Source organism: Arachis hypogaea, chromosome 5 (assembly GCF_003086295.3).
Source record: "Arachis hypogaea cultivar Tifrunner chromosome 5, arahy.Tifrunner.gnm2.J5K5, whole genome shotgun sequence".
NCBI lineage: Eukaryota > Viridiplantae > Streptophyta > Magnoliopsida > Fabales > Fabaceae > Arachis > Arachis hypogaea.
The window spans coordinates 115,149,890-115,174,001 of NC_092040.1; the positions used below are offsets into that span (position 1 = coordinate 115,149,890).

At 28.4% G+C, this 24,112-nt stretch overlaps 2 protein-coding genes across 2 annotated transcripts; one reads left to right on the forward strand and one right to left on the reverse strand.

Moving 5' to 3' along the window:
• Positions 1 to 7,885: 7,885 nt before the first annotated feature.
• LOC112803071 (protein WHAT'S THIS FACTOR 9, mitochondrial) lies at positions 7,886 to 9,769 on the reverse strand. The gene is made up of 2 exons (XM_025846539.3): positions 9,054 to 9,769; positions 7,886 to 8,980 (listed from the first exon to the last, which is right to left on the reverse strand). The coding sequence occupies exons 1-2, from the start codon at positions 9,665 to 9,667 to the stop codon at positions 8,062 to 8,064; spliced, it is 1,533 nt and encodes a 510-aa protein (XP_025702324.1). The 5' UTR covers positions 9,668 to 9,769; the 3' UTR covers positions 7,886 to 8,061.
• A 4,993-nt stretch (positions 9,770 to 14,762) lies between these two features.
• Positions 14,763 to 17,683, forward strand: LOC112803069 (protein DETOXIFICATION 54). The gene is made up of 4 exons (XM_025846538.3): positions 14,763 to 14,906; positions 15,130 to 15,219; positions 15,294 to 16,175; positions 16,766 to 17,683. Exons 2-4 carry the CDS (start codon positions 15,163 to 15,165, stop codon positions 17,366 to 17,368), a joined length of 1,542 nt encoding a protein of 513 aa, XP_025702323.1. The 5' UTR covers positions 14,763 to 14,906; positions 15,130 to 15,162; the 3' UTR covers positions 17,369 to 17,683.
• Positions 17,684 to 24,112: the final 6,429 nt, after the last annotated feature.

Consider the following 24,112-nt stretch of genomic DNA (forward strand, 5'->3'; position numbering starts at 1 on the left):
ATATTGAGAAGAAGAAGAAGAAGAAACATATATACATGAAATTGTGAACGCGTCAAAGTCTTAATGTCTAACGACTCCAATTAGAATATACCAATATGAGTATATGACTTGGCTCCAGCTGTGCCACAATTCAGAGAGTAGCTTTTCGTCAAGTTGGAAGTTACCAAATTACCCATTTAATTACCCCAAAGCTTCAAATAAAGACTTATTTTAATATGAGAAATTATAAAAAGTCAATGGACAATGTGCACAATGGAAGTTTATGAAGTATTAGAGATATAACCATTAATGTTACATTATCTCAGGTTATGAGTGAGTTCATAACATGGTATTGGAGTTTTAGATCCGAAAGGTCGTGATTTTATGACATGAGATGTTTATTATCCTGATATCCGGATGGTTATTTTGGATAGTATGGGTGATGTTCATTTTATTACGCTTAGACCATTGGCTCTTTAGCACTATCCTTTTAATATAAATTTTCACGTGAGTCACTCTAGTAATAGAATAGTATTTCATTAAGAAGATAAATAATTTTTCTATATATATTTGAGATTTTTTTATATATATAATGGCTTATAGGTTCATGGACAATCTTTAATAGTTAATACTCGAAGCTACAGTTTTTTAATCAACCACCCCGTTCTCCACTCAACTAATATGTCAAAGGCTCAAAGCTGTGGATTTTTCTCTGTCCTTCTAATAAATTTTAGTTTACCATTTTTGAAGATATTATGGAATTTCAAACCTGTGATGTGTCCATAGACTCTTCATTAATTCCAAAAATTGGTCATTCTTCAATGGCTTTGTCACATTCAACTAACCATTCTTTGTTGTACTTTTCATGGGTTTATTTTGTATCAATTTCAATGGTAGGGCTAAGGATAATAACCTTCATCTAACCATGTTTTGTCATTTTAATAATATATATGAAGAGTTCTGTGGTGACATGGATAAATGGATAATGGTGGCTAAGGATGTCTGAGATTTGACCAACCAATGAATTAAGGACTGGCAAGAGTAGTGATTCAATGTTGCATTAAGTAAGTAGCTTCTAAATAAGTACGGTAACTTTGAAAAGTTTATCGCATGAACAACTATGTAATTTTAAAGGCTGAATATTGTTTATGTGAAGTGGGCCTATAACTGCGTGGACAAAAATTTATTTGGTCTTCAACCAAAAAAAGAAATGAATGAATTTTGGAGTTTGGACACAAACTATATACCAAGTTAGAGAGGCGCAGACCAAAAACATTATTGGAGAGGCCGATGTAAATGAAAAAACTTGCCAACCAAAGGTCATTGAGTCCAAATTTGAATAGATTCGAACTCAATCTTAAAAGGTCATTTGAGTCTATTTTGATCCGAACCAAAGTGACCCGAAAATAAATCGAGAGTTGACCCGATACAAAATTAGTATATATAACTTTGTAAGTTATTAAATTTTATATATTAAAATAATAAAATTTTATTTTTAGAAATTAAATTTAATAAATGTTATATCATAATTATACTAAAATAAATTATTTTAAAATAAAAATAATATCATATAATATAATATTACTAATTTCACTCTAAAATATATATTTTTATCGTAAAAATTAACTTCGGATTAGGTTACGAAGTATAACCTGAATCCGACCCGTAAACAATATTGGATAAAAATGACAAATCAAACCTGACAAAATATGGTTCGGGTCCAAACTGAATTTCGGATTATTTTGTATTATATATATATATAGTTAGTTAGTTATTTTTATAAAATTTAAAATTCTATTTCTGAGGGTTTAAGATTATTAACAGTCTCAAACTCATTATTAAACATAAGATGAGAAGACACCACATCCAACTCAAAACCTTAATGTGTCAAATTAATGGGTCTCTCATCTTATAAATTTTTTACTCTTCTATGCTTTTTTTTATGTCGGATTAACTTTAGCACTCTTCACACTTGCAACATTAACAAAATAAAGTTAAAAATATATATATGTGCTATTACTTTCATTCCAGACATGAAATAAAGATAAGAACACACAATAAAAGCCTTCAATTAATTTCATGGTGGTGACAGGTAGCTAGATGCGTAGTGTAACAACTAAACATCATCCCCAAATAGCAGGAGCATTTCAATCCAAATATAATATGTCATTCCAATAATGTATAAACCCATCTACTTGCATGCATGATTTAATTTGCTAACTTCATTTGCTTCAATCCATTAGCTAGTTTTGGGTTTATATTAGCGTATGGTCAATTATTTTCTTGTTGGGTTTAGCAATATTTCCTTATATATAGACAATTTTATGCACAATAATGTTTGCTTGTTACATGACATGAATACACAAAACACTATTTAATATATACTATTTAGTAGATGTTTATGCATGCTTTCTTGTTGTAGATGCTGATGATGACCTTTGATTTGTTGTCCCAATAAACATTTACAAGCTATTCCTTATTATTAATTTTAAAAATATATCTATTTACTTATTTTTATTTTTGATATTTAAAATAAAATAATTAATTTAAATACTTTTTTAATACATACTAGCTAAAATGTTTCTAATATAGATAAAGACTTCTCTTTTGTCTCATCAAGAGTATAATAAGTTGATAACCATATGGCTGGTGGACATATAAATATATTTTCTTTTTTTTATTTTAAACTAATAATGTTTAGAAGACAATAACAAATCAGTCTAACTGCTAACTCAAATTTATTTTATTTAGTATTTATTAATTATTACTAAAAATAATAAATATTAAATAAGATTAATTTAAATTATTTTTTATTATCTCTCTAGTATTATCAAGTTTAGATTAAGGTAATTTTAATGAGAATAATGCATCTAGGTTAATTGTTAGTTTATTATTAATCTTCTTGATTGGTATAAATTAAAAAATCTTTATTCAAATACACGCATGTAATAATAATAGTGTAGCAATTCAATAATAACCTTAATTAATATATGTTAATTGTAACGTAATCTTATTAATTAGAAACTAAAAATATTATTTGTATATTAAAATTAATCATTAAAATTAATCAAAAATATATTTATATATAAATATATATGTGTTTTAATTTATTTTTAATATATATTTATATTTTAATATATATTTTATACTAATAACTAATTTTAATAACTAATTTTAATATACATATAACGTAATCGATTAGAAACATATTATTGAACTGAGTAACGAAGCAAAGCTGAATATTTAAATATTAACTATCAAAGTGCCTCTTTCCAAGGGAATCTATGGTTATTAGGCACTAAACAAAAGAATAATACACGAAATTAAGCTTTATTGGGTCAAAGAAACTTTACATACTCTAAAGAGCTCTCACCTTTCAGCGTTGGGATAAATTAATTAGAATGCAAAAGGGCTAAGGCTAGTGGGAAATTAATTAAGAAATAAATAAGCATCAAACATAGAATAGACAAGAGAACATGTTGGTGCTTTCACTATGGTTAGTTAATTAATTAATTAGTCCTATTATATATAGCGTGAAACAATATTTGTCTGTACTAGCTTTATTACATGCATATATATATATATATATATATATATATGACAATAAGATTATGATACTTAATTAATCTTAGGGATCTCGACAAAGAGGATAAAGGCTTCATTACCTTTTGCTCTTTAATTTCTAGGCAATTGAATTGAAATCCACTTTGTTTAAAATAATTTTACAATAGATATATAGGAAACTTTTTGCGAGATTATTAAGCATAAGTTCCATGCTCTACCTAACTAGCTGTCATCATGTTTTAAAAAAAAATTCATTAACAATAAGCGAATCAATCGTGTTAAATATATATTAAAATAAATTACTAAAATTAATTATTAATATAAAATATATATTAAAATATAAAATATATACTAAAAATAAGTTAAGTTATATATATTTATATATAAATACATAATAATTAAATTTAATAATTAATTTTAGTGTGAAAATAACATTATTAGAAACAAATATATATATAGATTGGGTTATAACTATTGTTTTGCCATCCTTTACAACACCGTGCAAACTGCAAAGCAAGGAAAATTCTTTGATTTACAAATTATACATCAACTTCTTTTAGAATTTAAGTAATATTATATACTTGTGCCATTGTATTTTAGTCCAATGTGCATGGCACCTTTGGAAACATATTAGCTTTTTCATTCAAAACGAGAACTTGATTAAAGAGAAGTTACATACACAATTTTTTTTTTTCAGTCAGAACTCCCATTTGAGTGTGTATTTATGAAGACTTCAAGAATCAAGAAATAGAGATCTAGGAGATAAGAATTAATAATTACGTTAAGTGTGCAAAAAAAAAATATAAATTGAAATAGAAAATATATGTTAAAAATAATAAAATAATGTATATTAGAGTAATATCTTAAATTAGTTCTTAATAAATTTTGAGTCAATCATTTTAATTTTTAATCAATTTTAATTATTAAATTAATTCTCAAATTTTTATTAGGTCAGACATATTAATTTTTATATTAGATTGTTCATCGTTACAGAAAAATTGATGTGGGTAGTTTAAAAAATAATAATTTACGTGTAGTAATTTTTATGTAAAATTGATAATTGTTATTGTTTAAGTAAAAAAAAATAACTATACTAAATATACATTAAAATCAATTACTAAAATCTGTCACTAATATAAAATATATATTAAAATATAAATATATATTAAAAATAAATTAAACTACGTATATATTTATACACAAATATATTAATATCTAATTTTAATATAGAAATAGTATTAAAAAAAACCCAAAATTTATTTCTTTTGTCTTTTTGGACTTTTTGGACTTGCAATTGTGTGGCTGTTACGTAAGGTAAAACAGAGCATCTAATTCTGTTTCCTTTTTCTAAATAGGATCATTCTCAGGTGCCCTTACCTTTTAACCGTTATTATCAACTACCAAAAAAAATTCAACTATCAAGATATTTTTGTAAAGGTTGTTATTTTATTTCTAAATTAAAGGTGATGATGTTGTAGTGCGTAGAGTAATAGATTTTTTTTTTTCCAAGAAGAAGATGTATATTTGGTTTCTAGTACTATAGTAATTGAAGATTAAACTAAGGCTTAGTTTGGTAAAGTTTTTACTTTTTAAAAGTAGCTTATAAAAGTTAATTTTTAAAAGATGACTTTTTAAAAGTTGTAGTATTTATGTTTGGTAAATCAAATCAAAAACAACTTTTAATAAACATAAGTAACATCAATTGTGTTTGGTAAAATAGCTTTTAAAATTTAAAAATACTATAATAGACATAAATGCAAACATTAAATTCGAAAATTAGTTAACATATGAGGTTATATTAGACTTTTAAATTTTGAAAAGCACAAACCAGCTTTAAAAAGCTCCCTCCTAGTAGGGGTGGCAATGGGTAGGGTAGGGTAGGGTTTGAACCCAACCCTAACCCTACCCGCGGGTTGAGTTTTTGACTAACACTCAACCCTACCCTACCCGCGGGTTGAGAAATACCCAACCCTAACCCTACCCGCGCTCAACCCGCGGGTATCCGACCCTACCCGCGGGTTGACAAAAAAAATATTATAATGACACAAATATCTTATAAATAAAACAAGTATCCTTGGTTCAGTGGCTAGGAACCTTTTGCACATGCTTAAGGTCCTTGGTTCAACTCCCATATGTAACATTTTTAAACATATATAACACATATTATGGGGGTGCGGGTAGGGCGGGTAGGGTTGAGACTCAACCCGCACCCTACCCGCTCCACAGGCCAACCCGATCCGCTGCGGGTAGGGTAGGGTCCATGCGGATTGGGTACCCGCGGATAGGGTCCATGCTGCCAGGCCTACCTCCTAGGTGCTTTCAAAAGCACCCCTAACTTTTGAAAGCCGCAAGCACAAGCACTTGAGCTTTTTAATTTACCAAACGCAAAATGACGTGCTTGTGCTTTTTAAAAGCACAAACACCTCCTGAAAAAGCTTTACCAAACCCAGCCTAAGAGTCTTATTATTGATTTGATTCTCTTTCAGTAAAGCTAGAGCAAATTATTTCACTTAAATATAATAAATGAATTAAGGTGAAATGCGAATCTACATATATACATTAAGAATTTGATTTTAGCATCACAAAACCATTTTTAATTGCCCCAAAAAGAAGGTATTGTCCGCCCCATTAAGTTAACTTCGCTTTTAGCTTATTTATTATTCATTATATCTGATCTTAGATCAAATTAAATTAAATAACCATATAGAGACCTTAACTAGACGTGCAAGTTACCAACCCTATTTATACCATAGGCAGAATCCACACCTAAACATTTAGGCTATATGCAAATCAATTTAGTTCTAGTAATTAGTTTGCTAGAAATAAATGTCTCTATATATAATTTGTACTTTTTTTCATATCTATTAATTTCTTATCAAATTCATTCTCAAATCTCTTAATTTTTTATCAAATTCATACTCATTAACATTGCTCGAATTCAATTCAATAAATTACAATGTAATAAAAAACCTATTTAGTTTGTAAGATAATTTAGACCTAAATATATAGCTCTTCAAGGTTACTATAAAATTATAATACAGTCTTATAGTATCGTAGTTTGTTAGTTTTATTTAATATTTATAGGAGAGAGTACGTATATGAGTACACATGACGACTAAAAAAAATTATATTAGTTAATAGTTCTTCGATCGTGATCCACTATCGAATTTATTCTAATTCAATAAAAAATCTAGGAATGCTATGAAATAATTAAAGTGGAATAACTTGGCATAAAAATAATAAAACCAATCATCACCGGTGATTCTTTAGTAGAAGCTTATATATTTTCACAAGTAATAAAAATGTTTTAATAGCAACACGTTTAAAATATATACTTTAAAAAATATTAAAAGATCATCAAAATTTATTATTTTTAGTTATTATTTAAATATTAGTTTAATTTTTTTAGTCTAATTTTTTAATTTAATAATTTAATTTTATATTTTATCTCATATTTTTAAATATTAATAACTAAAAATAATAAATTTTAATAATTTTTTAATATTTTTCATATATATATATATATATATATATATAAGAATTTAATGTATTAAAGACATGATACAATAAGTTGTATGCTTCAAATTTTAAAATACTATACATGCATGCACATATACATAGGGCAGAAAGTTGTATTATTGTGAGAATAAATTTAAATGATGAGACTGATGATTTATTTTTGGAAATATATATATATATAGTAATTCTAATAAAAAATATTGTTAAAATTAAAATAATATTTTTTTATTATTTAATAGTAATTTTTAAAAAATATTATTAAAAAATTTTATTAAAATATAAAATAATATAATATTAATTTTAATAATATTATATAATTACTGTGACCACTAACCACCACAAACACAACTACATAAGGATACTAGAATTTATCATATATATATATCACATTTAATTCCTTTCATATCTCCTTTAAATGGATGCAAATTCCAAGTAATAGAATCTCCACTCTCCGGCACTGGCCATGAAATATCCTATCCTTCTTTCATGGCAGCTATTAGCCTATTAGCAGAGCAAGTTTCCTTACAAGAATGGACATTTTAGCAAAAATTACTTCCAATACAAGGACTTTGAATCATTTTTACCAACAATTACTTTTTCTTTTCTGAAAAAAAAACCCTATTTTCCAACATTTTCAGCCCATGAATATACTCCTTTTACCACTTGTTTCAATATGCAATATGCTATCAACATGAGAGAGAGCATCTATAACCTTCAAACTATACAGATCAAACAAGTGCAAAAACTAGTACCTAGAAGCAAAACCACTAAAGCTAGCCAGAAACAGTTAATTCAAGGACCAAGGGCACAACAAGCATCCACAGAAGCCAAACTCGATACATTCCATATATAAGCATACAAAACAATAAGATATTAGAACTTTGAATCTTGAAAACTTATAACAGGGACGGATCAAGGTACAGGGGGTAGGCAAAAGCTACCTGCAATTTGCTAGATGCTAGAAACAGATTGAATCTTCACTAAACAGGGTTGTTCTTCCTAGGTAATAACCTTCCCTCTGCTCTTAGATCTTGATCGCTGTACAGAACTCTCAACATCTTTATTTCGACCTCTTATTTGTAATCTTCTAGAAGCTTCTGATGGATTTCTCTCCCTAAACTTCTGAGTTGACCTCCCAGCTGATCTTTCTCTCTTAGAATCTCTCACAGGCTTCACTCGCCCTACTACTCTGCCCCAACTACTCTGTGCAGTTTTAAAGTTAACTCTTCGAGGCTGTTCTTCATTGTCATCCTCAGAATCATCCTCGCCCTCAAAGGCATCCTCATTAGCATCCTCAGCTTCAGCTTCAAACGACTCATCCATGTCCCCTCTGATCTCCCTGTCATCCTCTTCAAGGTCCTTGTCATTCGACTCGTCCTGGTTGATTTTGGCTAGCACTACCTTAACATCTTTCCCATCTTCCTTAATAGTAGTGTTCATAAGGTGAATATACTGGCTCCTCAAATCCATAAATGGGTGGCGTTCGGCCAACGATCCCCTTTTGTAACCTTCCCTCAAAACCACTGTTTGAGTACCAATTTTACTAGACAGATAGAAAATACCAGGATGCTTAAGCAGCGCCCTCTTAAACCTCGACCTCAAACCCAACCAGTCTCCAAGGATCAAAAGATTGTCCTTCTCAGTCTTCTTAGGAACCAAAACATGAAGAATCTCATGCAAAACACCAACTACCCATCTATCGGATTCGTCACTAGAAGCTGATAGATGAGCTGCATTCTCATAAGGAGAGACATAAGGCAGCTTCTGCCATTGACTCAACCACCTCTGATAACTCCTATCCATCTCAAACCCAGTCGAAAACTGCACCGGGAACTCAAAATCACTCCCTTTCTTCTTATTCTTCTTCTCCATAACCGAAACTGCCAATTCATTGCTCCAACAAACCAGCTCCAAAACCCTGTTATTGAACATAGCCGTTAGACAGAGAAGCAGTAAGCATTGGTTAGTTACAAGTTAGTTACGATCAATACCTGTCATCATCGTTTCGAAATGCACGGGATTTTTCATGGACGACACGGAAGTAATCAGGGAACTCGGGAATAACGCCGTGAAGATAATCGTGAGGAAGACCGAGGTCCCATTTGAGGTGTTCGATGATTGAGAGAGGGATCTTATGGATTCTGGAGATCATCAAGAGCTTCAAGAGGCGGTTGGCGATCTGTTCCTTGTAACCGTCGCTTTGGTACAGGAGCTGCTCGTCGGAGTCGATCGAGAGGGCCTGCGGGGTGAGGCGGATGTGCGGGGCGTTGAGGGCGGCGGCGACGGGGAGGAATTCGTGGAAGACGGAGGGGTATTTTCGGGTGAATTCGATGGGGCGAAATGGCAATTGAAGGGATTCTTTGTTTTGGGTAATGATGGAAATGGGAAGGGATTTGGAGGGTTCGCGTTTGATGAGATTCTTGAGGCTGATGAGTGGCTTCAGGTGCTTCTCTCTCTCGACGGCGTGGTCGAGGCCACGGTCGCGGACGGCCTTGAAGGTGCCTTCAAATAGGGGTCTGAGGTGGTTGAGGTTGTTGTACTGTTTGCGTGGTGGCTGTTGGAGGCGGTTGGAGCTGGAGAAGAGGATGATCCGCCGCATCGTCATGCTTTCTATCAACTGGAAATGTGCTTCGGCAGTTTGCACTGAGCTCAGCTCAGCTGAATAGGGTTTTGACTTTTGACACTTTGCTTCGGTTCAGTTTAGGATTTTTCAAAATTATTAATAATAGTAGTCTTTAAAATTAGTACATTATTACCAAATTTTACTTTTTTAATTTTAGAGTCACTTAAATAAAGACATCTAAAACATATTTTTTTAAAGATATTTTTTAGTAATTAAAATTTAACACATATAATTAATTAAATCGTGTTATTTATAAGAGAGAGTACGTATATGAGTACACATTACGACTAAAAAGAATTAAATTTATTATTAGTTAATAGTTCTTCGATCGTGATCCACTATCGAATTTATTCTAATTCAATAAAAAATCTAGGAATGCTATGAAATAATTAAAGTGGAATAACTTGGCATACAAATGATAAAACCAATCATCACAGGTGATTCTTTAGTAGAAGCTTATATACTTTTACAAGTAATAAAAATGTTTTAATAGCAACACGTTTATAATATATACTTTAAAAAAAATTAAAAGATCATCAAAATTTATTATTTTTAGTTATTATTTAAATATTAATTTAATTTTTTAGTCAAATTTTTTAATTTAATAATTTAATTTTATATTTTATTTTATATTTTTAAATATTAATAATTAATTAATAACTAAAAATAATAAATTTTAATAATTTTTAAATATTTTTCATATATATATATATATATATATATATAAGAATTTAATGTATTAAAGACATGATACAATAAGTTATGAACTTCAAATTTTAAAATACTATACATGCATGCACATATACATAGGACAGAAAATTGTATTATTGTGAGAATAAATTTAAATGATGAGACTGATGATTTATTTTTGAAAATATATATATATATATAGTAATTCTAATAAAAAATATTGTTAAAATTAAAATAATATTTTTTATTATTTAATAGTAATTTTTAAAAAATATTATTAAAATATAAAATAATATAATATTAATTTTAATAATATTATATAATTACTGTGACCACTAACCACCACAAACACAACTACATAAGGATACTAGAATTTATCATATATATATATATCACATTTAATTCCTTTCATATCTCATGATGGTGAAAAATGTGTGTTAAGTGTATATATATATGAAACAAAATTTATATATATATACTATCAACTAATAATAAAAATAAAACAAAAATAATAGCATATATAAATGGATTATTGATATATAAATTTTTTTTCTCTCTTTTCTTCCCTTGATAAAAAGAATTGCCTTTACATTGATTTGTTGCATAGTTAGTGTTACGTGCAAGCAATGCCAAGCATGCTAAGAAGAATGTGTCACAATGACACAATGGATTATAAGAATGTTTTTAAATCTTAACAATAATAAAGAGTAATAAACGATCAATTCAGCAACACTGTATTGGAAATAATCCTTATTAGCAATGGGTCATGTATATCCAATGTGCAAGTTAAATCAATGCTTTTTGCAAAGACAAAATTCTTCCTTTTGAAAAATGACAAATTAAAATTTTGTCCAAATTTAGCTAGGGTATTTATCCTACAATTGAAAATACACTTAAAAGTAAAAAAGAAAAGATATCGTCAAAGTTTCAAATAAGAAAATAAATAAATTAATTAAAAGAAATTGTAATTTCACTAGTGTATTATGCCTATCCACAAATGTATCACCTCAGTAGCTAACTTTATTAAAAGCCTGTAGGTGGTTGTAGATGCAGTTGGATCCTCGAAAACATAATCATAACTCATAAGAAGGACTTTTGAGTTTTAAGTGTCTTCTCTCTTATGTGCTAGAGTATTTTTGGAATATGGATTGTATAATATTAATATACTAGCAGTTTTTTTATTCTCTTTCCCCAGACATCTATCTATCTTCGTTTCTCAAGAGATGGAGTTGGCCTGTTGGTCACACATCACCGGATAGACTAAAACTATAGTATCATTATGGCCATTCATCTCTCTCTACCTTTTTCCAATACTATATGATAATTTAGGAGGAATAATATTATAAAAATAATAAAGTTAAAATTATTTTATTTAATTATGAATAAAATATATTTAAATTTATCAAGTAATTTTTTAATATTATGTATTTTTTTTTTTGATTTTTTTCATATTTTTATTATTATTAAAAAAATAAAACAAAAAAATTATGAAAAAAACAGAAAATGAATAAAACAAAAAAAATATAATAAAAAATTTTAAAGAGTTTTTGTTTGATTGTGTTAAAAAAAAACACAAATAAAATTGAATGGTAAAAAATTCACTAAAAAATGAACGGGGATGACATTTAGAATAAATCGAAATTATTTAATGATGATTAATGACGATGATATACAAACAAATTCGTTTTAAAATAAGCACAAACTAAGTTAATTTTAAAGAAAAACGGATCCAAATCAATTTTAAATCAGAATCAATACGGCAAAAATTTAATAATAACGACGATAACGATAATGATGATAACGATAATGACGATAATGATGATGATGATTGAAGAGAAAGATGAAAAGGAAAGTAGAGAAAAAATTATAATAAAAAAAAGAAGGAGAAGAAGGAGGAAGAAGGGTTTGTTTGGAAAGACTTAAAAGTAATTTTTTTGAGCTTTTGACTTATGAAAAGTAGTAGTATTAATATCTGGTACAATTTTTAAAATTAAAGAAGTTATTTAAAAATTTATAGAAAAATAAAAACGAATAACTTCTCTCATAATACTATTACTTTTTATCACATTTTTACAAAATAAACACTTCTAAAACAAAACCTCAAATACAAAATAACTTATTTATAAACTATTTTTAATATAGTCATTTATTATTTAAATTATGGAAAAGTTTAGGGGCCAGCAACTTTGTTAAATTCTAGCCAGCATGTAACCAGCAATTAAAAGTGAGCCATTAGATGAAATCTCACACCAATCTTACACCATTAAAACCATCTTGATGGCTATTTGATGGCTACAAATCACCAAAATTGCTGGCCCCTAGCATTCCTCTTAAATTATTTACTCAAATTGAACCGAAGTGATATTAATAACGACGGTAACAGAATTGAAAAATAATAAAAAAATAAAAAGAAGAAGAAGATTGTTAAATTAAAAATACTAAAAGGATTGACTACATAAATTTCTCAAAAAATTTAGTTAATATATATTTTAAAGATGCGAGTTAAAATTATTAATAATAGAAAATTTTAAATATTTTATTTTAATAATATATAATAAATATATTAAAATTTTAAATTTTATAGCTTTTGTTATAAATTTTTTTTAGTTAATAGTTTTATTACTTCTTCTTAGGACACGTGTTAAGGAAATTCAAAATATAAAACAGAAAGAGCGAGTCCTAAATAATCAAGTATAATTAGTAACTAGCTTAAGGTGTGTTTGGCAAATACGTTGGGGAGGAGAGAAGTACGTTTGAGCTTTTTAAAAGCTTTATTTTTATGTTTGGCCATTTTTATTTTCTTAGACGTAGAATTGATTATGGTTCTAAACGCACGTTTAGGAGAAGCTAAAACTTATAGCTTCTGCGTTTCACGTTCATAGTTGCTTATTGTCTTTGGAAAATTAGGTGAAAAATTTATTTATTTTTTACCAACACTACCCTTCATTTTCTTCTATAAAAAGGATACCACTAACTATTACCTTTACAATAATTCTTTGTAGTTTTTCCTACTTCTTCATAGTTTTTAGTTACAATTTTTTTTCATTAAAATAGTTCAAATTTGTTTTAATCACTAGCAAATTGAATATTTTATTTTTTTATTATTTTTAATACTCATTTTCATATTTAAATTTTTATGTTTTTATTGTATTTTTTACTTATATTTTTTTATTTATATGATAAATATTTTTATATTATTTGTGTAGTGTTCTGATTTCTCATGTTATATTTTTATAAGTTTTTTTATTATTTACTAGACTATTTTTTATAGGTATATTTTTTATAAAATCTTTTTTTTTAATTTTTGTTTGGCTTTATTCATATAATTATTTATTTATTTTATTATATTTCTTTTATTCATATGACAAATATTATTGACTTTTTTGGATATTTTTATTATTTTTTTCATATGAATTCTTTTTTTCTATCCTTTCCTGTATATTTATGTTGTGTATGAAATTTTTTTATTTTTTATTTGATTTTATTCATACGAATTTTACTTACTTTTTATTATATTTTTTTGTTCATATGATATATGTTGTTGATTTTATGAAATTTTTTATTATTTCTTATTTGTATGATTTTTTTCCTATTTTTTGATGTACTTTATTTTTGTTTTGTATTAATTTTTTTTATTTTTTATTATGACTTTATAAAATTTATAATTGTAATTATTATATACTACGTTTATTATCAAAATTTTGTATAATATAAATTATGATCATATAAAAAAGGACAAAATAATTAAAAAATTAATTATAAGTAACAATAAAGTCATAAATAATGAAAATTTATAGTCCAAAATAATACTAAATTAAAGAGTACTAATGGTACTAAAAAAATTATAGAATATTTTCTTTTTATTTGATATTATAAAATTTATAGTACTCTTTTTTATATTTATTTTATTTATATGATAAATATTAATATATTATTTTTGTTAGTGTTCTGATTTTGCATACATATAAAAAAATTTATTTAAATTGATGTCTCTTTTAGTAATTTTTAGTAGTATAATCCAAACAATATTTGTTTTATTATAATCAATTTTGATATAAAAATTGCCAAACATAAATTACATTAACCCAAATTTACTTTTTATCAAAATCAATTTTACAAAATCAATTTTATACAAACTCCAATTTATAAACTACAATCTAAACACACACTTAGTCGTACTAATTAATCATGGGTAATTCCCAAAAACCTTTTCATATCCTCCACTCTTAACCCCTTAAATATTACTACTGCTACTACTACTTATCGGTTTTTTTCAGAAATAATTTTTTTTCATATTTTTTTAAACATTATTTTTAAACTTTAATTTTTTAAATACAAATTAAAAAATGGTATTTAAAAAAAATATATTTTTTTATTTCTAAAAAAAATCCACTACTTATATATCTCTCTCCCCCTACCCCCTCTCTCCCCTCTTCCTTGCTTTCTTTCTTGTCACACAACCGTTGCCTCTTACCCTTTACAGTTTCAAAGAGAAGCAAACAACCACCCCAACTTTCGCAGGGTTCCTTTTGTAAGCATCCTTTTTTTTTTTTCTTTCATTTATGCCTTATGAGATCCTATACCATAAATCCATAATAATCATTCCGTCACGAAGAGTACGAGAAAAACAAAATTATTAATAATATTGCATACATATATGCCATGTTATCTTAATCTTCTTCCTCTTTCTTATATCTTCAACGTGTAAAAATCATCTTCTTCTTCACTGTTTGATTCACTGCGCTCTTATGCAGAACAACGCATATTGATCAAAGAAAGATCCAAGCATGGGAGATAACAAAGTCGTGGACTTTTTCTCGCACAAGTTCCCAACCACCGCTCAGGTAAAAAGCTACTACTAAGTAAAAATTTTGAATATGCATAATCATAAAAAAGCATCTTCCTTTTGCACACACAGGTAGTGGAAGAACTGAAGGAGCTGTGGGGCATGGCGTTGCCAATCACAGCCATGAACTTATTAGTGTTCGTTCGTGCCGTTGTTTCGGTTCTCTTCCTCGGAAGACTGGGCCCATTGGAGCTAGCAGGTGGAGCACTGTCCATAGGCTTTACCAACATAACAGGGTACTCTGTTCTGGTGGGCCTAGCAGCAGGCCTGGAGCCGGTGTGCTCGCAGGCCTACGGCAGCAAGAACTGGGAGCTTCTGTCTCTTTCTCTGCAGCGCATGGTGGTGATTCTCCTGACGGCAATAGTCCCCATAAGCCTTCTGTGGCTGAACCTGGAAGGGATCATGGTTTTCATGGGGCAAGACATAAGAATCACAAAAATGGCAGCGCTATACTGTTTCTACTCTCTGCCAGACCTTTTAACAAACACGTTGTTGCAGCCACTGAGAGTGTTCTTGAGGTCGCAGAAGGTGACGAAGCCAATGATGTACTGCTCGCTGGTGGCGGTGGTGTTCCACGTGCCGCTGAACTACGTCCTGGTGGTGGTTGTGGGGCTGGGAGTGCCGGGGGTGGCGATGGCGTCGGTGGTGACGAACCTGAACATGGTGGTGCTGATGGCGGTGTACGTGATAGTGTGGAGAAAGAAGGAGATGGTGATGAAGTGGGGAGGGATGAAGAAGATTCGAGGGCCTGGAGAGATGTGGGAGTTGATGAGAATGGCGGTGCCGAGTTGCTTGATGATATGTTTGGAGTGGTGGTGGTATGAGATTGTGACAGTGATGGCTGGCTATTTGGAGAATCCAACAGTTGCAGTGGCTGCCACTGGGATTCTCATTCAGACTACTAGCATGATGTACACTCTCCCTATGGCCCTTGCTGGCTGTGTTTCTGCCAGGGTACTTCTTTTTTGACCATGTCATTTCACATAATTAGGCATTAATATAAAATATATATTAAAAATAAGTTAAAATCTTCTTATTTCATCTTATGATTGCGTCAACTACAGGGTCCCAGTTAGGTCACAAAACAACTTCTTGTAAGTGCATTTTCCACTTTAGTCTTGCATTCCAATCCCCGTAATACATTTCTGTTTCACCTCTTAATTTAACCATCATATCCACTACTCACTTCTCTCAATTGCGATGGGACCCTTCGAACTTGTTCACATTTGCATTATTCATCACGTAACACATTGTTCAAAGGTGGATACTACAATGAAGATGGCAAAAATATCTTCATATGAGTATATTTCTTTTTGACCTTTGGATGATGGATTGTATGGTTAGATTTTGATATTTATAAAAGTGTTGTTTTTGTTTAAAGTGTGGCTAAATAAATAAACCACACTTTTAACCAAAGCATCTTCATGAGAAGATATTTTTGCCATCTTCATTGTAGTATCCACCTTGTTCAAAATGTTTCAAGTACTACAAGAATATAATGTTTTTGAAGTACTTAATAATTATTTTGCTTGCAATGAATGTAGGTTGGGAATGAGCTTGGAGCAGGCAGACCATACAAAGCAAAGCTAGCAGCCATTGTTGCCCTAGGATGTGCCTTTCTCATTGGCTTCATCAATGTCACATGGACTGTCATCCTTAAACAAAGGTGGGCCGGGCTTTTCACATCCGACGAGGCGGTCAAAGCCCTTGTTGCGTCGGTCATGCCAATTATGGGCTTGTGCGAGCTGGGTAATTGCCCACAGACCACGGGCTGTGGCATATTGCGTGGCACAGCCCGTCCGGTCATAGGGGCCCATGTCAATTTGGGATCCTTCTACATTGTGGGAACCCCTGTGGCTGTGAGCCTGGCATTTTGGTTTAAGATTGGGTTTAGTGGGCTTTGGTTTGGGCTTCTGTCGGCCCAAGCGGCATGTGCCGTGTCAATCCTGTATGTTGTGATTGCAAAGACAGATTGGGAAGCTGAAGCCCTGAAGGCTGAGAAGCTCACAAGGGTGGTGGAGATTGGTCCATGCAATAATAGTAGTAGCAATAGGAATGAGAATTACAATGAAGATTTTGAGAGAGAGAATGAAGAAAGCATGAGGTTGTTGGTGATTGGGAATGGGAACAAAGATGACATTTGTTGAAAAGATACCAATTATGAGGGATTGAGATTCTGTGTTTTTTTTCTTTTTTGTTGTCCCTAGTAGATTGGAGTTGGGGGGCTTGTGAGTGGTGCCTGTAATTGTGGCTAGCACAGCTATGGTGGTCATCATTCATGCCTTTGCTTTCTTATCATTTTGAGGATAGAGGCTTTATCTATGCTTTTCTTTTTTTCCCTTCTGCCTTGCCCCAATTCTTCTCTTTACTTTTCATCTTTTAGAAAGGGTATTTGCTAGGGTAGGAACTCTCACTTTCTGATGTAACAACTGTTAATATATTTAACAACTTTAAAACTCTTATTTCTTTCTTTGCTTATATTATTTTTATTTCCGACTTTGAAAATTTTAAATATTATTATATTAATTATTTATATTATTGTATCAAGTTTCTAAGTAAGTGCTATTGTGCTAATTTTAAAATAAAGGGGACGCATTTGAGGCAAGAAAGTGGGTTTTGCTTTAATTTGTTTTTGGTGAGAAGTGAATGGAGATAGAGTTTAGAAGTGAGGATCCGGCATCTGACATATTGAAGATATTTAGATATAAATAAGGCTGAGTCTATGTGGTTGTATAGTGTGAGGAGATGAAACACAGAGCAGCTTTTTAATTTACATATTAATACTCTTGTAAGTTAGAAAAAGTTTCAAATGTTTTTTAATTATTTTAATCATTAATTTAAACTATAAAAAATATATATAATATATATTAATTAAAATTAATATTGGTATTTTATGGCACACTTAAAATTTTTTCGATAAATTATATACTTATTATATATATATATAGTTTAATCATTTTTATATTTATAAAATATCTTATGTAAATTGAAATGGGATAACTGTTTTCATTCTATATAAAATATCCTGATTTTCTAAAGTAGTGTATTTTGTATTTTATGTTTCACTTTATTTAATTATATGGTTACTTTAGGGTTGTGACCATCAACCCTGATAGTTTGACTAGTTTCACAAAGAAGTTTATTCTTTTATAATTTTTTTTTATATTATGTTATGAAGCCATTCATTCTAAAAGTTTAAGTTGATAAGAGTAGAAGATAACATTAATAGTTATATCTCTAACAATTTCTATATTAATGCCATTTTCAAGTTGATAAGATTTTTTATATAATTGTATTTTGTACAATAGAAATATTTTTAAATTGACAATAATAATAATATTTACTCTCCTCTAATGTGAACTTGTAAATGACAAGGGACAAAATTGATTTGTATGTGTGTGGACATTTAAGTTAAATTTATGGGTCTACAACAAAAGTTTATTCTTTTAAGAAATAACGAATTAAAATAATTTACATGTTCTATGTGATAATATATAAAATTTTCGACTCATAAAAAGAGAAAAGGTCTACGTTTCATACTTATAAGATATCAACAGAAGATTACAAAAAAACAAAAAACAAAACAATCAAAACACTAACACTACTAAAAAGATTTTCAAAATCTTTACTACTAATTATTCAGCTGGAATTGATGTCGTCATTCATGTTCACAAATGATACATAGCTTCTTATTAATAGACTTTGATATATATAAAATAATTTTTATGTGGTCGATGGCATATCTACAAATGTGTCATACTGCCATGTGTGTGGTTTAAACTTTAAAGGTATTTGTCATTTTCAAAACTGTAAGTGTTCGTACATAATTTTAGTTGGCTTCTGAGGTTTTTGTTGGAGCTATATCTTCAAGGACAATGTCAATGTCGTTTTATATATCATTATCATAGATATGTGCTTTTGCATGCGCAAGGTTTTTTAATTTTAAGGGAATTCGAGAATTGGAATTTGCAAATTATATAAATGTTTGGTGCGTTAGACTTTATTTGTCTGTAGCATGTCATGTTTTCATGTGCTTCCTTCACTTTTTTCATCACTGCAGTTTGGAACTTTGCAATACGTCCAACTTCACTTGAGAATATGTTTCATCGTACTCCAATACATCCACCCAAATTTGTGTATGTTAACTACTTTATTTTTGCACCAACGAGTTATAACTCAAATGATATAATCTCTCTGTACTCACTTAAAAGTATAGGTTTCAAGTCTCATTTTTAATTTTGGTAAAAAAAAAAAGAAAAAACTACTAAAAGAATCTTATTTGTGCATGCACTAAATTATTACTCGACAGTCAACTTTACGTGAAGTTGATAATGGAGAACTATTAAATGATTTGACTAATTTAGTGGTAATTTTATATCATTGCATATATTCTTTAGCTTAGGATAATAATGGGTAAGCTTGAATGTATGTATTATTGGTAGTACAATTGTTCATATTGATAGGACATCAATAATTCATTAAAATCATTCAATAATTACAGTACCTTAAAAGACAATTTTTATGCAGGGTATGTTCCCTTAATATAAAGTTAGAAAGCATAAGGCTAATATCAATTCTGCACGACACTTTTATATAGTAACACATTAACATACACTTTTGTTATTCCTTTCGCATTCTCTTTCTAATGTTTGATTTGTTTTAAAGCTATTAAATCTTGACACTTGACATGGTGTGAAAGAATGTTAATTAAGAAATATACTGTTTAATTTGAATTAGTAAAAATAATAATCAAAATAAGCAAGCATCACCCGCATGTACTGCATGAATGACCCACAACTTTGAATTGAAAATTTGGTTGGGTTTGAAGGAGACAATGTGCAAATAACATGACAATACAACTTAAGACCCGGAACCATTGAATGAGACAGAGGACAGGTTTATAAGATTTCAAATCTTCCCTTTCTGAATTTAGCTTTCACTATCTTTTATTTCACAATTTTGCTGCTTCAACTTTATTTCGTAAATTGGAGATCATAATCATGGTTTGCCGCCCACAACATTCATCCCTATCTAGTTTTACCATCCAACCTTTAATTTGGTTGCTTGTTAATGGTTATGACTCTTCCTCGCACTTTATCATCAATTGGTCTGTTATTTTCATGAATAAGTATAAAAAATAAGATTTAATTAATTAATCTTTTTATTTATTATATTTTTTTAGTTTTCAATTTTTTTAAAGATTAAAATTTAGAATTAAAATTTTATTGTTTAAAATTTAAGATAAAAAATAATTTTAAAATTCGCTAATATTAACCAAAAAACTTGGCTCTATGATTAAATTATATTTTCATTTACATATCTATTTCTCTTGTTTAAATATATCGATCTAATCTCACCCTTTTATTTATTTAATTAATAAATAATGTTACACATCTAAAATTTTTTATGAATTAAGTTTAACCAAGTTAAACAACAAGACTTAGAGTAATACTATTCATAATTGATTTTAATTTGATTGATGTTAGATTAACTTAATTAGACTTAGTTAACAAAAATACTTACATAGGCATTATTATTATTATTATTATTATTATTATTATTATTATTATTATTATTATTATTATTATTATTATTATTATTGATCTCAATAAGCACACAATTTAAGTTAGGCAAATGCACTGAGAAAATAATTAAAAAAATATGTTAAAATTAGATAAATATAAGTAAGTGTGCAAAATTATTTTTTTAAGATTTGGTTTAGTAAAATTTTTATTGTTTAAGAGTAGTTTATGAAATTTGTCTTTTAAAATTTTTTTAATATTGTATTTAATTAGAAAAAAGACTGAGACTAAAAAATAATGAGACAGAGACTGAAAGATTGAAAGACCGATTATTTTTTTTTTTGAAACAAAGGAAGCTCAACACATTAAAGTGGAGCAAATAAAAGAAAGAAGAAGACACAGAACCAGCTACCAACAAATCAACCAACCCCTACTATCCCCAGTACTCTCATCCTCCCCTAGGATCACCACCACTCCATTCTGTGTAGCTCATCAACGTCCTTGTGTGTATGACCTCCAGGCTTAGTTTAATAAAAAATTTACTTTTTAAAAGTTGTAGTATTTATGCTTGGTAAATTAAATTTAAAATAGATTTAAATAAACACAAGTAATAATAATTGTGTTTGGTAACATAACTTTTCAATTTTAAAATACTATAATATACATAAATATAAGTATTAAATTTAAAAATTAATTAACATATAAGGTTATATTAGACTTTTAAATTTTAAAAAGTACAAGCCAACTTTAAAAGGCTCTATCTTATATACTTTCAAAAGTACCCCGATCTTTTAAAAACTGCAAGCATATGCACATGGTATTTTTGATTTACCAAACACAAAATGAGGAGTTTGACCTTTTAAAAAGCACAACAACCTCTTCAAAAAGCTTTACCAAACTAAACCTTAGTGTAGTATGGATGATTGAGTTATGTCTTAGTATTCTATTCGGTTTAACATCAATATGGAATGAAATAAGAATATATATTAAAGGGTTATGCTACCTATACACTAAAGTCAGCCGCCAGTATAAAATACATGTTAGAATACAAATACACATTGAAAATAAATTGAATCACATATGTATTTATACACAAATACATTAGTGGCTGATTTTAGTAGCTGATTTTGGTGTACAAATAATATTTTCCTACATTGAAATATTCTTAGTTATTAAAAAAATTGTTGTTAAAATTTCATCCCTCCTCAGAACTTTCGGTTTTTTGTGTTCCCTCTTTTTAGAGGTATTGAAAATACTTAAATTTTGTGTTTCGGAACTAAAATTTTAGTTTTAGTCTCTAACCACTAAATACAACATTAAATCTCAGTCTCATTTCTTCTAGTATTTAAAAACAAACACTATTTAAAAGTTGTAGTACCTTCATTTGGTAAAATTAAACTAAAAATGAATTTCAATAAGTACAAATACTATAATTATATTTAGTAAAATAACTTTTAAAATTAAAAAGGACCATAATAAACATAAATATAAAAATTAAATTTGACAATTAATTAATGTATGAAGTTATATTATATTTTTTAATTTTGATAAGCACATGCCAACTTTAAAAATCTCCATCTTAAGGCTTAGTTTGGTAAAAAATTTTGAAAATGTGTTTGTGCTTCATAAAAGTCCAAAGTTTTCATTTTGTATTTGATAAATAAAAAAGATATTTACAACCTTTAAAAGATAGAGGTATTTTTAAAAACACCTCAAGTAGAGCATTTCAAAAATGACTTGTACTTAACAAATTAAATAGTCTAATATAACTTTATACATTAATTGATATTAAAATTTAATTTTTATATTAATATATATTATAATATTTTTAATTTTAAGAGTTATTTTTTTTTTCAAAATTAGGAGTAAGACTCGAACTCAAAATCTTTAGATGAAAATAGAGAGACTATATGTCATTTAAGCTATAACTCGTTGGCATTTTAAGAGTAATTTTACCAAACACACTTGTTGTTACTTATATTTATTGAAAGTTATTTTTAATTTAATTTATCAAGTATAAATGCTATAAACTTTTAAAAAGTTATTTTTTAAAAGTTAATTTTTATAAGTTACTTTTTAAAAAACAAAACTTTACCAAATTAAATTAAAATATTTTCAAAAGTATCACTATCTTTCAAAAGTTATAGGTATAAATATATAATTGGACAATGCTAAGTAACTAATAATTTATTTAAATACTATAAACAATAGACCTTAAAATTGATTTATTTCAACTAAAAGACACTACACCCTAATTTAATATTACTAATTAAATTTAAGATTAGTTTACTTTTTTAACTCAATTATTCACATTGTTCAATAATATTATTGATTACTTATACTTTTTCTATATAATTTTTTAGATTTACTAAATATAAATTGAAGAATTAATGTTTTTAAAGAATACATCTCTTCAAAAAAATTTATCAAATCAAATCTAAGAGTGGATATTAGAAGTTTTATAGTATTCTTAATTATTCTCGTAATAAAATCTTAAAAAATGAAAAAAAAATTATATATGGTTGCCAAAAAGTAAGAACACATGTTTTGTACTCTGGTCCCTAATAAGACCTTGTTTACATTGACATCAAACTCGAAATATTATCAGCTAATATAATCTGCTATAACAATGATAATAATATCGGTCCCCCTTTACCCAAAAAATTATATAGAAATCTACATAGAACGTTCGCTATAATGTAAATTAGTAAATAAATTATAAATGTGTCGAGAGTTTTATCTCATTTTCAATGTATGCATGCATGACATGAGATCATCAAATTCATATATTAAACTTGGCTTCAATTATAGTCCCGAAAGCAGTTAATTAACACTACATATACAAGTTTGAAATTAAAGTGAAGGAAATGATTACGTGTAGATTTTGTTTGAGGGGTAGTAGCTATTGATTCCTATCTGATGATGAGTCATGAGTCATTGAGTGATGAGGAGCATATATGGCAGTGGGAAAGTGGTACTTGTGACCTTTCCAGGTAATAGCAAAAGGAGTGGTTAGGGATGAGCACTCATCACAGAATAATGTATCGCATCTTTTTCAACTTTACAGATGGACATTTTCAGTCACTGACGTATGTATCATCATTCATCAACTGTCTCCTCTTTTATTTTATATTTCATTTTTCTTTTTTACATTTTGTATAAAATAATTTCATCTACCTACGTACATAGTTACATACTAGCCTAACAACTTTATACATACAAAGATAAGGAATCACAAATGACAATAGGTCTCTAGGTAGGAGAGAATTCATACTCTGCTTTTCATCTCGTTATGGATTTCTATTTTTTTTTTTGGTGGAGAACAGATATACATTTTTTGTTTTTGATATTGAAATAATAATGGTATTT